At 37.8% G+C, this 15022-nt stretch overlaps 1 protein-coding gene and 1 long non-coding RNA gene across 4 annotated transcripts in view; one reads left to right on the forward strand and one right to left on the reverse strand.

Annotated features, from left to right (window-relative positions):
* The window catches only part of EXPH5 (exophilin 5), a 119820-nt gene that overhangs the window by 92046 nt on the left and 12752 nt on the right, over positions 1 to 15022 (forward strand). For all 3 annotated transcript variants that reach the window (XM_007494875.3, XM_007494874.3, XM_016433873.2), the window contains 2 exons: positions 2627 to 2675; positions 12893 to 13025. In XM_007494875.3, the coding sequence (XP_007494937.2) occupies positions 2627 to 2675; positions 12893 to 13025 (182 nt within the window). The remainder of the gene's footprint in view (positions 1 to 2626; positions 2676 to 12892; positions 13026 to 15022) is intronic.
* On the reverse strand, positions 1795 to 13716 carry LOC103099998 (uncharacterized). The gene is made up of 3 exons (XR_467926.3): positions 13506 to 13716; positions 2837 to 2896; positions 1795 to 2096 (listed from the first exon to the last, which is right to left on the reverse strand). It is a non-coding gene; the product is annotated as an uncharacterized LOC103099998 (long non-coding RNA).

A 15022-nucleotide genomic window follows, 5' to 3' on the forward strand; every position in this document is an offset into this window, starting at 1 on the left:
CCCTCCTCTCCTCTCCCCAGCTGATGTGCAATTCCACTGGGTTTTACATGTATCGTTGATCAAGACCTTGAATAGGTCTAATTTTTAAGAAATTCCATCAAGTCTCCATTTGCTTCTTTGTCACTTCCCCCTCTCTACTCCTAGCTTTGTCTTCCTGATCACCAAAAGAGGTCTAATCGCTCTTGCTGGTGAAAGACTAGAAGACAACAGTCATAGGATCATAGACTTAGGGCTGGTCCCACTGATGAGGAAACCGAGGCCCATCAAGGGTACGTGATTCACTCAGGGTCACACATCATTGAAGTGGCTGAGACGGAATTTTAGACATTCATGCCTCCATGACACCAGGTCCATTACTCCACCCAGTAAACCATGCTGTCTCATATCCCTATTAGACATGTCACCTAACCTCTCAGTGCCCCAGGCAACTCTACAAGTAGCAGAGCAGGTGCCAATTTGCCTTGATAGACAGGTTTCCTCCTCAGGAGTTCCCCATACCAGTGAAGTCACAGGTCTAGTCCAAAACAAAACAACCCCATTGTTGATTCATATTAACTTTGCCTTCTACAGGCACTCTAAGATCTTTTTTTTTTAATTAACCCTTATCTTCCATCTTGGAATGATGTATTCATAACTGTGTATCCATTACCCCTTACCACTGTAAGGGTCAGGCAATGGGGGTTAAGTGACTTGCCCAGGGTCACACAGCTAGGATTTGAATGCAGGACTTTCTATTTCTAAGCCTGGTTCTCTATCTACTGAGCCACTTCACTGCCCTCACTCTAGATCTTGAAAAAATTAGCAACTATCCATGTTGTCCTTGTCAAACTGACTAACTCAAGGACTTCACATTTATCCTTATTAAGTTTCTCACAAAATTTGGGCCTCTCAAGATCTTTTTGAATCCTCTCAACCAGTGTTAGTGATGCCTTCCAGCTTTTTATCAACTAAAAAGCCAATAAGTAAGCACACCATCTATCTCTGCCTTTATTCAAGTCATTAGTGGAAATATTATACAAAACAGCTCTAAGCACGGAGCCATGAGCCACTCTACTAAGGATTGCCTTCCCAGACGTCTAGTCTTTGGAATCAGTCATTCGAGCAGCTCCGAATCTTCCTGCATTATCTGTTATCCCCGATGACAAAACCATGCTATCATCTAGATGACATCTCTCTGTCTTGTCCAAAAGAATATCATGAGAAACTGTCAATTGCTTTTCTAAAAAATAGATAAATTATATCTTCAGTAGTTCCCTCTCTCGGCCAATATGGTAACCCCCTCATTTCTTGACTCTTCTTGATGGTACCAGCTTTTGGTGACCATCATTTTTTGCTATACACTTGATAACTATCCATCTTCTCAGTTTTAAGTAATTATAAAGAAACTGTCCAAAATGTTTTTTAAGTAATGCCCTAATCTGCAAGGTGGCACAGTGAATAGGATGTTGGGTCCAAAGTCAGAAAGACCTGATTTTCAAACTCAATCTCAGATACTTGCAAGTTGTATGACCCTGGGCAAGGCTTTCCTCAGCTGTAGATAAGGATAATAAAATACCTAACTTCTAAGGTTTCCATAAAGATCAAATAAGATAATATTTATAAATTATTTTAACTAAGACCCACAAACTCTAAGAATAATGCCAGGTGCATACTAAGTATTTTATAAATGCTAATTATTAGAAATATCATTACTATTATTATTCTGCTCTAAATCATGTAATGTCTTCCTAGAAAACAACTTCTAGGAAAATATTTTTTCTATCTATAGAGGCAGATGAAATGTTTGTTTTCCTTCTTTTAATCATAGATTCATTTTTTAAATTAAATTTTAATTGATATATTTTTTTTACATTACCTTCATTACTCTCCTTCTACTAGAGAGTCTTCACTTATGACAAATAAGTTAATTTAATCAATTAAAGCTGATTGAGTGTCTGCACTAAGGCACAAGTGCAGTGAGTCACTGGAAGTTCGAGGCCATATGGCTACATAAGGAGGAGCAAACCAACCCAGGTTGGAAACAGAACATATTAACGTCTCCATGCAGATCAGCAGTGGGTCTGACCCCTGAATGGCTTCTGAATGTCCAGTTTGGGCTAAATAGTTTAAAAAGAAAAAGAAAAAACATTTTTTAAAGAGAGAGAGAAAAGGCAGTTTAGAAGAATTAATCAAACAAAACAAATCAAACAAAAATTATCAAAAAACCCCAACATTATATGTAAAGTCCCTTCTGCAAAGAAAAAAGCTGTATTTTTATATCCATTGTGTTTACTTTTGGGGGTGATGGAGTTTTTTGTTCTTCCTGTTGACATGGCTGTAGCCATTTTGCATATTATTTTCTTGGATCTGCTTACTTCACTTTACCTCAGTTCACATGTTTTCCTGTGCCTCTCTAGTCTTCATGGTCATCATTTCATCTTCATATGCATCATCAGGGCAGTATTTTTGTACCACAATTTCTTTAGCTACTGCCTAGTTGATAAGCATCTAATTTGTTTCCAGTTCTTTACTAATACGAAAAAAAATGTTTCTATGAACATTTTGGCATATATAAAGCCTTTCTTTTAATAATTAACCTCCTCCCCAGATTCATCTTTAAAGAAATAATTTCAATTTCTTTCCACAGATACGATGGCTTTCCCAGAACATCTGTTACTGTAAAGGGAACCACTGGGGTAAGTTGTTGGCTGTCTTTTATGTTGAATTGTCTTAAATCCAGAAAGTAAAGTTACTGTCAGGATTTTGGTATAATGCTAGCCAGAACTGATGTTATTCTTGGTCAACTAATTATTCAAACTGGATTCCCCATAACCCAGTTTTAAAACATTTACTTTACCAGGCACAGTTCTTCCAAATGAGTCCAAAGATCCCCTGTTGCAGTAGGCTTCTCTTTTAGCTATAATAATGAATGCACAGTTAATAGACTGTAAAAGAGAGAAAGCTCAACCTCAACAATTAAACTGACATATATTAGTTATCACCTGTGGCCACTCTAGGTTTTGTTGTTGTTGTTTTTAATCTACTGGGAATCTCAAAAAGAGCTCAGGTTTTTTAGTTCCTGGCACCCCAAAAAGCTTCCTGGTAAGAGAGGAGACCTAATCTACCAGGAATATGCCCCAGCATTCCCACAGTGCATATTTTGCTCCACTGATTATCATTGTATCCAAATCCGAAGCCACAAATGGGTGTAATTATTTTTTTAACCCTTACCTTCTATCTTGGAATCAATATTGTGTATTGGTTCCAAGGTAGAAGAGTGGTAAGGGCTAGGCAATGGGGGTTAAGTGGCTTGCCCAGAGTCACACAACTATCTATTTTTAGTAAGAATAAACAGAAGGTGTTTTCTTTGACCTCTAAGCAAAAGTGAGGCTGGTTAGCACAGAAAGGGCTATTGGAGAATAACAAGCTTCAACTTTCTCCTTTTATAATTGAGGAAACTGAGGCCCCAAGACATAAAGCCCAACTATGTAGTAAAGTGTAGACTCAAAACTAGGACTGCTTACTTCTAATTCAATATCATTTCCACTATGATATGCTGCCTCCTCTTACTACTTTGTAATATTGGGGTCTCAGTTAAGTGCAACTCAGCAAGCATTTATTAAGTGGCCAAGATAGGCAGTGAACTATGCTAAACTCTAGAAATAAATCGAAGGCAGATAAAAAAAAAGTCTATGAAATCACATGTACAAATTAAATAAATATAAAATATATAGCAAGTAATTTCTAATGCAAATATAAAATACATAGAAAGAAATTTCTAAAAAAAAAGTCTATGAAATCACATGTACAAATTAAATAAATATAAAATATATAGCAAGTAATTTCTAATGCAAATATAAAATACATAGAAAGAAATTTCTAAGGGAGGACACTAGCAACAGTGGTGCATTGGGGTGGGTAAAGAGAAATCAAGACTAGATTCTTGTATGAGGTATCATTCTAATTGAGTTTGGGAGGAATCTAGGAATTCTATGAGAGGTGAAAGGGGAGTGCATTCTCTGTAGGAGGGCTAGTGTGGTATGCAAATGTAGCTTATGCAAAGGCATAAAGATAGAAAATAGAATAGTAGCTTCTGAGAACAGCAAGTAGACTGGTGTGGATGGACTAGACAGTGCATAAAGGAAAGTGATGTGCAATAAGACTGGAAAGGTAGGGAGGCGCCAGACTGTGAATGATTTTAATAGCCAAATAGAGGACCAGTTTGTATGTTATTCTAGCAACAAGAGGAAATCATAGGATCTCCTTGAGCAGAAGAGTGACATATTTTGGCACTTAGGAATATGACTTTGGAAGCTGTGTGGAGGAAAGGCTCAAGAAAGGAGAACCTGGGGGGAAAAGAGATAGAAAGCTATAGCAATAATGTGAGAGGGGAGCAATAAAGACCTGTCACTAGGGCAGCAGCTAAGTGGAGAGAAGGTAGAATCTATAAGATTGGCAAATGATTACAGGAGTGATGGAGGGAAAAAATCAAAGGGAAGGAGAAAGGAACACATATTTATTAAGTCCCTACTATGCCAGGCACTGTGCTACAAATTCTCATTTGTTCTTTATAACAACTCTGTAAAGTAGGTAATATAGTTTATCCCCATTTAACAGTTGAGATTAATAAAAGGTGACCAAGTTTTCTAATCTGAATGACTAGAAGGGTGATGGTTAGAAGTTACAGAAATAGAGAAGGAAGAGAGGTTTTGAAGAATAGAGATTGCATCATGTTTCAGTCATGCTGAATTAGAGTTTCCTATTAAACATCCAGGTATAAATTTTCAGTGGATAGTTAGTGGGATGGTACTGGAATTCAGAAGATAAACTAAGATGTTAGACAGACAGACAGACAGATAGATAGATAGATAGATAGATAGATAGATAGATAGATAGATAGATAGATCTGGGAGTCATCTTCATAGAAGTGATCATTGAACCTTTAAGAATTTTTTAAATCACCAAGAAAAAAAAATTTTTTTAAATATATTTTATTTGATCATTTCCAAGCATTATTCGTTAAAGACATAGATCATTTTCTTTTCCTCCCCCCCACCCCCCATAGCCGACGCGTAAGTCCACTGGGCATTAGATGTTTTCTTGATTTGAACCCATTGCTTTGTTGATAGTATTTGCATTAGAGTGTTCATTTAGAGTCTATCCTCTGTCATGTCCCCTCAACCTCTGTATTCAGGCAGTTGCTTTTTCTCGGTGTTTCCACTCCCATAGTTTATCCTTTGCTTATGAATGGTGTTTTTTTCTCCTGGATCCCTGCAAGTTGTTCAGGGACATTACACCGCCACTAATGGAGAAGTCCATTACGTTCGATTATACCACAGTGTATTAGTCTCTGTGTACAATGTTCTCCTGGTTCTGCTCCTCTCGCTCTGCATCACTTCCTGGAGGTTGTTCCAGTCTCCATGGAACTTCTCCACTTTATTATTCCTTTTAGCACAATAGTACTCCATCACCAACATATACCACAGTTTGTTCAGCCATTCCCCAATTGATGGGCATCCCCTCATTTTCCAGTTTTGGGCCACCACAAAGAGCGCAGCTATGAATATTTTTGTACAAGTCTTTGTGTCCATTATCTCTTTGGGGTACAGACCCAGCAGTGCTATGGCTGGGTCAAAGGGTAGATATTCTTTTGTCGCCCTTTGGGCATAGTTCCAAATTGCCCTCCAGAATGGTTGGATCAATTCACAACTCCACCAGCAATGAATTAATGTCCCTACTTTGCCACATCCCCTCCAGCATTCATTACTTTCCTTTGCTGTTATGTTAGCCAATCTGCTAGGTGTGAGGTGATACCTCAGAGTTGTTTTGATTTGCATCTCTCTGATTATAAGAGATGTAGAGCACTTCTTCATGTGCTTGTTAATAGTTTTGATTTCTTTATCTGAGAACTGCCTATCCATTTCCCTTGCCCATTTATCAATTGGAGAATGGCTTGATTTTTTGTACAATTGATTTAGCTCATTATAAATATGAGTAATTAAACCTTTGTCAGAGGTTTCTATGAAGATTTTTTCCCAATTTGTTGTTTCCCTTCTGATTTTAGTTATATTGGTTTTGTTTGTACAAAAGCTTTTTAGTTTGATGTAGTAAAAATTATTTATTTTACATTTTGTGATTCTTTCTATATCTTGCTTGGTTTTAAAGCCTTTCCCCTCCCAAAGGTCTGACATGTATACTGTTCTGTGTTTACCCAATTTACTTATGGTTTCCTTCTTTATGTTTAATTCACTCACCCATTTTGAATTTATCTTGGTGTAGGGTGTGAGGTGTTGATCTATTCCTAGTCTCTCCCACACTGTCTTCCAATTTTCCCAGCAGTTTTTATCGAATAGTGGGTTTTTGTCCCAAAAGCTGGGATCTTTGGGTTTATCGTATACTGTCTTCCTGAGGTCGCTTTCCCCCAGTCTATTCCACTGATCTTCCTTTCTGTTTCTTAGCCAGTACCAAATTGTTTTGATGACTGCTGCTTTGTAATATAGTTTTAGGTCAGGGACTGCAAGGCCCCCATCATATGTGTTTTTTTTCATTATTTCCCTGGATATCCTTGATCTTTTGTTCTTCCAAATGAACTTTGTTATGGTTTTTTCTAAATCAGTGAAGAAGTATTTTGGTAGTTCAATGGGTATGGCACTAAATAGATAAATAAGTTTGGGTAGGATGGTTATTTTTATTATATTGGCTCGTCCTATCCATGAGCAGTTAATGTTTTTTCCATTTGTTCAAGTCTAGTTTTAGTTGTGTGGTGAGTGTTTTGTAGTTGTGTTCATATAGTTCCTGTGTTTGTCTTGGGAGATAGATTCCTAGGTATTTTATTTTGTCTAAGGTGATTTTGAATGGGATTTCTCTTTCTAGTTCTTGCTGCTGAGCTGTGTTGGAGATATATAGAAAAGCTGATGATTTATGTGGGTTTATTTTGTATCCTGCAACTTTGCTAAAGTTGTTGATTATTTCAATTAGCTTTTTGGTTGAATCTCTAGGATTCTTTAAGTAGACCATCATGTCATCCGCAAAGAGTGATAACTTGGTCTCCTCCTTGCCTATTTTGATGCCTTCAATTCCTTTATCTTCTCTAATTGCTACTGCTAGTGTTTCTAGTACAATGTCAAATAGTAGAGGTGATAATGGGCATCCTTGTTTCACTCCTGATCTTATTGGGAATGCATCTAGTTTATCCCCATTGCAGATGATATTAGCTGTTGGTTTTAGATATATACTGTTTATTATTTTTAGGAACAACCCTTCTATTCCTATGCTTTCTAGTGTTTTTAATAGGAATGGGTGTTGTATTTTATCAAAGGCTTTTTCTGCATCTATTGAGATAATCATGTGGTTCTTGCTAGTTTGCTTGTTGATGTGGTCAATTATGTGGATGGTTTTCCTAATGTTGAACCAGCCCTGCATCCCTGGTATGAATCCTACTTGATCATGGTGAATGATCCTTCTGATCACTTGCTGGAGTCTTTTTGCTAGTATCCTATTTAAGATTTTTGCATCTATATTCATTAGGGAGATTGGCCTATAGTTTTCTTTCTCTGTTTTTGACCTGCCTGGTTTTGGAATCAGTACCATGTTTGTGTCATAAAAGGAGTTTGGTAGAACTCCCTCTTTGCTTATTATGTCAAATAGTTTGTATAGTATTGGGATTAACTGTTCTCTGAATGTTTGATAGAATTCACAGGTGAATCCATCAGGCCCTGGGGATTTTTTCTTAGGAAGTTCTTTGATGGCTTGATGGATTTCAATTTCTGATATGGGATTATTTAAGAATTCTATTTCCTCTTCTGTTAGTCTAGGCAGTTTGTATTTTTGTATATATTCATCCATTTCTCCTAAATTGGTGTATTTATTGCCATATAATTGGACAAAGTAATTTCTAATGATTGCCTTAATTTCCTCCTCATTGGAGGTGCTGTCCCCCTTTTCATCTTTAATGCTGTGAATTTGCTTTTCTTCCTTCCTTTTTTTAATTAGATTGACCAGTACTTTGTCTATTTTGTTTGTTTTTTCAAAGTACCAGCTTCTTGTCTTATTTATTAAATCAATAGTTCTATCACTTTCGATTTTATTAATTTCTCCCTTAATTTTTAGGATTTCTAATTTGGTTTTCTGCTGGGGGTTTTTAATTTGATCGCTTTCGAGTTTTTTCAATTGCATTTCCAATTGATTGATCTCTGCTCTCCCTTGTTTGTTAATATAAGCTTTCAGGGATATGAATTTGCCTCTGATTACCGCTTTGGCTGCATCCCAAAAGGTTTGAAAGGATGTTTCGCCATTGTCATTTTCCTTGATGAAATTATTAATTGTTTCTATGATTTCTACCAAGAAAAAATTTAATGTAAAAATGGTCTGATGCACATAGCTCCAGGATACCACCATACATAGGGGATATCACCTAAACAGATTTTAGAGTTAGGGTTTACCGATAATCTCAAATGCTTTGGGAAAGTCAACAAATTAATTTTAGAGGAATTACTGTAGTTTTCCTTTATCTTCTCTATGGAAAGGTCCCATTTGTCAATCTACCTTGTGGGTCCCAAATATACAATATTGATTCTAAGGTACAAGATAAAGATTTTTTAAAAAATCTAATTGGGAAATATTTAACAAAATAAGTAAAACATAGGTAATATTACATTTTAAAACTAAGTCAATATATCGACCACAGAGATACTTGAGTTTCTATTTGAGTTTGATACCATTGCCCTAGGAAGCTTTATAATTTTAGTAACAGAGAAGGTGTCAGTCTGCATTGGTAGAGGGATTTTCTTTATTGTCTTTATTTAAGTTAACAAACATTTATTAAGTACATGCTATATATGACACATGTGCTAAGTGCTAGAAACATCTCCTGCCAGGCACTCCTCTCTATCACTGGCTGATCCAAGGCTCCATGGCCAGGTGCACCATATTGCTCTTTATATACCAATACCTGATAGTATGGTTTTATGCCATATTTTGGGACCCACAAGGTGGATTGATAAATGAGAACTTTCCATATAGAAGATAAAGGAAATTTACAGTTACTCCTCTAAAATTAATTTGTTAGCTTTCCCAAAGGATTTGATATTATCAGTAAATCTTAACTCTGGTATCTGTTCAGCAGGTTTGGCTGCCCAAAGATGTTTACAAAGATTCCAGGGTTACTTCATAATAAGATGTTTGACCAATCATGTCTGAGGTGATAGGGTCATAAAATCCTAGAACTGGTAGGGGACTCTCTGAGAGGAAGGATATCTGTAGAGGTATTCCTTCCACTTCAGATCCCAGCTCTGCCTCTTCCTGAATGTCCTTGGTTGAGTCATTTAACTCTTTGAAGTTCAATTTCCTTTTCCATAAAATTAGAGATTTGGACTAAGTGACCTCTGAAGTCTCTTTCATCATGAGTTATGTCCCAAGACAGTCCTCACTTCCTCTTTTCTTCTCTCTATTCTCTTTTCTTCATTTAATCCATTCCTATGGCTTTGATTTTTACTTCCAAATGGATGATGTATGTTTGGATCTAAGACTGGTCTTACATTTGCAACTGCTTCGTGGACATCTTCATTTATAGTGTGCCAATGGAACTTAAAATCCAATATGTCCCAAAGTGAACAATTCATCATTTTTCCTCCTCATCTTTCCACTTCCTTTTAATTTACCTGTTTTTTAATCTTTCCAGTAACTCCTAGCCCAATAACTAGCCCAGTCCTAGGCTCATCTTTGATTCTTCCCTATTCTTCCCCCTACCAGATATCTAATCAGTTACTAAGTCACATTCATCTACCTTGGTCATGTTTTGTATTTAGACATTCCTTTCCATTCACATGTCCACCATCTTCATTAAGACTCTTGTTAGAGTCTTGTTCACATGGACTACTGTAATAGTATCCTCTTTGGGTTCCTTTCTTCCAGTCTTTTCCCTCTCCAAAACAGCTCTATAGGGATCTCATTACCTGTGGAGAATCCCTCACGTCCATGTATATCATAATGCAAACAGTGGGCATTCCTCATCCATTTATTTTTCCTGTGTGGATAGTTAAACCAAACTATTTTGAGGGATTAAGAGTCTTCTCTAGGAGGCTCTGATGTTTTCCAGGGTCTGATGCAAGCAACATAATGTCATCTGCAAACAGAAACATTTATCTGGGGTGTCATCACCTAGATATTCCTTCCTCAACTTGGAATCATCCCTGGATCTCCTCCCATGACAGTACTAAATACTGTGTTGTTGTTCAGTTGATTTTAAGTTATGTCTGATTCTTTATGACCCCATTTGGGGCTTTCTTGGCAAAGATACTAGAGTGGTTTGCCATTTCCTTCTCCAGCATTTTACAAATTAAGAATGGAGGAAAACAAGGTTAAGTGACTTGCCCAAAGTCAATATTTGAATTCAGGAAGATGAGTCTTCATGACCTCAAGCCTTACACTATCCACTGTGCCACCTAGCTGCCCCTTGCTGGATACTACACCAGAGCAAGAAAACTTGAAGCTTGACCAGTTCCAAAGTGGGGATTGAATAGAATTGAATCTCTCAGTGTCAACACAACTTTGTCTACCCGACACATAGGGCAGAACCTTCATCCACCCCATTAAAGGAAAGTCCCATAGCACTGGGCTTTAGGCTAGGGGTTACATGAGCAAGTACCACTATGTGCCTGGCACTGGGCTGCCCTCTCAAAGAACGTAGGGTGCTTCTAGGGTTTATCCCTTTATGACAATAAGAAAAGACAAGGTCAGAAGGATGAACAGCAAAGGGATTAAGAGGAAACACCCAGGAGCAATCTCAGCTATCACTGTCCTCATGAAATTATACCTACCCCATCTCTATATCAGGATACGTTTTCTATTTCATTCCCTAGTTTTTGTTCTTCCATTCCTTTGAAATCTCCTTAGCTCTTCTCTTGGACCTTTGGACCTTGGCACCAGTACCTGGACACGGTTCTTACAACCAGTCTGGTGTGGGTTTTTAAATTAATATTCAATAATTTTTATATTTTAAAAGTTTTATTAATAACAATTGGAGTAAAAGCTACCTAAACAACCCAGCCTACTCATGAGAGAAGAGAGGAGGAGGGAGGAGCTACAGCCAATTTATAACCAATCACACAAACATGAGGACCCAGGAAAAGGGAAAAGGATTCTAGGTAATACAGAAAGGAATTCTGGGTAGTTTTTAGGGGTTCAAGAATTTCTAGCTATACACTGGGAATTATGGCCATTGATATCTCAAGCTCAACATGTCCAAAACATAATACACCTCTCTCCCCAAACTTCCCTCTTTCCCATTTCCCTATTGCTATCAACATCAACTCCTCCCCGTCTTGCCCAACTCCTCACTGGAACTCACCCCACAGTACAATCTATTCCCAAATCTGTCATTTCTACCTTCAAAGCCTCTCTGGTACAGCCAGTCCTGGTATAGGCCCTTATTACCTCATACTGTATTATGGCAATAGCCTACTGGGTGGCCGCCTCGTCTCAAGTCGCTCCTCACTCTGGTTCATTTTCCATTGAGCATCATCTTCCTAAAGCACAGGTCTACCTGTCTGGGTCACCTTCTAGTCTGTAAACTCCAGTGGCTTCCTTGACCTCCAGAATCAAATATAAAGTATCCTCTTTGACTTGTGTAGCCTTTCACAACCTGGCCAGCCCCTTCCTAAATTTTGGTTTTCATAAACTTAATTCCCTTCTCCAATGCCTCCACTGGCCTGCTCGCTGTTCCTTAGATGCCACTCTTTGCCTCCTGAATCTGTACCTTTTCATTGGCTGTCTCCTGTCCCTGGAAATGTCCTCCATCATCATCTCTGGCTTCTCTGGCTACCTTCAGATTCTAGCTTCCGCAAGGGGGCCTTTCCAATTTGTCTATATGCAGCCCCGTCCGCCATTGTCAGTTTCCTTTTGAGATTACGTCCCAATTCCATACAGGTTTTGTGTAGTTGTTTGCCGTTGTCCCTCTCATTATAGTGTGAGCTCCTGGAGGGCAGGACTTGTTTTGACTCTTCTAGAATCCCCACCCCTTAGCAAAGTGCCTGGCTGACTTTTGTACCTATTTTTAGTGCTCCTTAGAGAGCTTATGCTAATTTATGTTAGTCCTATAATAAGAAAAATATGACTCCTTATCTGCCCAAGGATCTATGGGAAAGCTATTATTTTCGATAGTATTGAATGATGGCATTTTTTATTATAAGAGTGAATGGTGTGGTCACCTAAATGGTTAAGTGGTTTGAGAGTCAGGCCTATAGATGGGAGATTCTGGGTTCAAATCTGGCTTCAGCTACTTCAAAGCTCAACAACTTTAGCAAAGTTGCAGGATACAAAATAAACCCACATTAATCATCTGCATTCCTATATATTTCCAATACATCCCCGTAGCAAGAATTAGAAAGAGAAATAACAATTAAAATCACCCTCTATATAAAATATTCAGGAATCTATTTGCCAAGACAAACACAGGAACTATATGAACACGACTACAAAACACTCTCCACACAATTAAAACTAGATCTAAACGATCGGATACTTCCTAGCTGTGTGACTCTTGGCAAGTCACTTAATACCCCCTTTCCCTCGCCCTTATCACTCTTCTGGAACCAATATGTGATATCAGCTCTAAGATGGAAAGTAAAGGCTAAAAAAAAGTTAATGGCAATATAGTGAGATTCATTATCAATTTCAAATAGAAAAAAATTATTAAACATGGTATGTGTAAAATATGTTATATCTAGGAAATATCGATGGTCTAAGGGCCAAGTTTTTTTGGAAATTTGGAAATTTCCAAAAATTACTTCTTTTTTAGAGTAGTCCACATGGAAATATATTCAACTTGGAAATTGCATCTGTGGGCTTCTGGGTGGAGAAATATGTTTGTAAAAGACCTAAAGTCACCCTGGATTTTTCACTTTAAAATTCACAGGCTGGAATATACAACTCACCATTGAACACTGAATCATCAAATACAGCATTTACCCCAAAGCCTATAGGAATGAGGGAAGGAAGCAGCATGCCTCCATGGGATGCTTCCCAGCTAGAGAATGAATTCTTTCAGGGTAAGTCTATGAACAGAAGTATCTCCATAAATCCCTTTTCTGAGGGGGGGGAGGGGTGGAAGGAAATTCCAAGGGGCTGTGCATGGTGAGTAGCCAAACCTGGAATGGTACACATGTCGCTTGACTAGGAATCAGCAGGCCTTTGTGCTAAACCTGCCTGTTTATGATTTTCAATGGGACATTTCAACAGGTTAGACTTAGAGTCCCAAAGATCTGAGTTCAAGTCCTCTCCTAGACACTTAAGGGTTTTGTGGCTGAAGTATGCTCCTGTTGGCTCTTTATAATTGATTGTTAAATTTTCATTGATAGCATTTATACTTCAGAAACTGGCAAATACTAATTAACTTGTAAGTCATACAAATGCTAACCAGGGCTTGATTTATCATTTTATTGATTAAATTGATTTATTGATTTCTGGCTTAAGAAAGCGATAGAGATGTTAATATTGCAGATTAATCTTTTTTTTTTTTTAATTCTTACCTTTTGTATTAGTATCAATCCTAAAGCAGAAGAGCTGCAAAAGCTAGCAGTCGGGGTTAAGCTAGGAAGTGTCTATGACCAGATGTGAAGCAGATTAATCTTAAAAAGTGTGTCATGTGTATACTTTTTCCCCCCTTCTCATAAAGCCATTTGTTAAACATTTACCAGCATGCCCTTATAAAGTGATCCCAGGCAAATCATTTAACCTCTCTCAAGCTCAATTTCCTTGTCTTCAAAATTGGGATAACAACAGCACCTGCCTCAAAAAACAGCACCTGCAGACTTTAAAGGGCTTATAAATGCTAGCTATTATTAAATCGCTCTGGGCCTTGGTTTTCTACTCTGTGAAATATAGGACTAAATGAAATAGTCTAAAGTTCTTTCCAGGTCAAGAGTCTCTGGCGCATTGTTCAGATGCCCTTTATCTAAAAAAGTTTGGTGTGCATGTTTATGAAAAAAGGAGAGTTGAGAAGAAATGCACCGTGATAAGAGAATTAGCCTGAGCAAGGAAGATCTGGGTGCCACACTTTCTAAGAAACCATACTGACTGTGTGATCCTGCGTATCACTTAATCTCTCAGTATTCTAGGCATCTAGCAAAAAGTACATTTCTGCAGTGGTAAAGGAATTTATTCCCTAGAAGTTCCCCCTGCCAGTGATCAACAAACACAGCATCTAAATATAGACATGTTTCTTGTGATTAATATCTATTCAAAGTAGGTATTTCCAGAAAAGGTCCTCTAATATTTCTTTAAAAGTCTATGCAGTAGTAATAATGTTTAATATTTAATCCATTCTGGCTCTAAATCAGTGATCCTGTGAACCCAGGAGCATGAGAAGAACTCTATTCAAAAGGCATTCTTAAATGACTTTTATTGCTTCTGATTAGAATCTGCATCTACTGGAAGAAATAACTTGTTTATAATTATGAAATGATTAACCTGTAAATGGTATAACTTTAAAGTATTGAGACTAAGTTTTTTAAGCCCCACAGAGTAATACTCTCTGCATACAAAATAGTTTTCTGTTTCACGAACAGTCCCACCCTCTGAAAGGGTCGCTTGTATTAGAGTCTTTCACCAATTTCAACTTAAGGAAATAACTGAAATGACCTGAGACCAGGGCAATGACATCACCTCAGTTCATGACGTCACCTCAGGCCCCTAGTCTATAAAGGTAAACCACTGGCACTCAGGAGAGAGTCAAGCGAGTTCCAGAGAGGAGGTCAGAGAGCGAGGCTGGTACCAATGGAAGAAGGCCATTTGGGTTTGTTTGTTTTTTTTTAAAAACCTAAAAAGAAGGAGACCAGGGATGTTCTGAACCTTCTGGCTCTCCACAGAGTTGTGAGTAAAAAGTCTATGAATCTTGAATTCTATGGAACCCATTTTGAGCCTAAACCCTGTGACTCTAGATCTGGTCCTTTCCCCACTGTATGTACCATGCTGCCTGCTGCCATGATTCTCATATGAACTGGTTACACGAGATGTCAAAAAGAATTTAGTTTTGTTATTTTTAATT

This window comes from Monodelphis domestica, chromosome 4, assembly GCF_027887165.1.
Source record: "Monodelphis domestica isolate mMonDom1 chromosome 4, mMonDom1.pri, whole genome shotgun sequence".
In the NCBI taxonomy this organism is placed as follows: Eukaryota; Metazoa; Chordata; class Mammalia; order Didelphimorphia; family Didelphidae; genus Monodelphis; species Monodelphis domestica.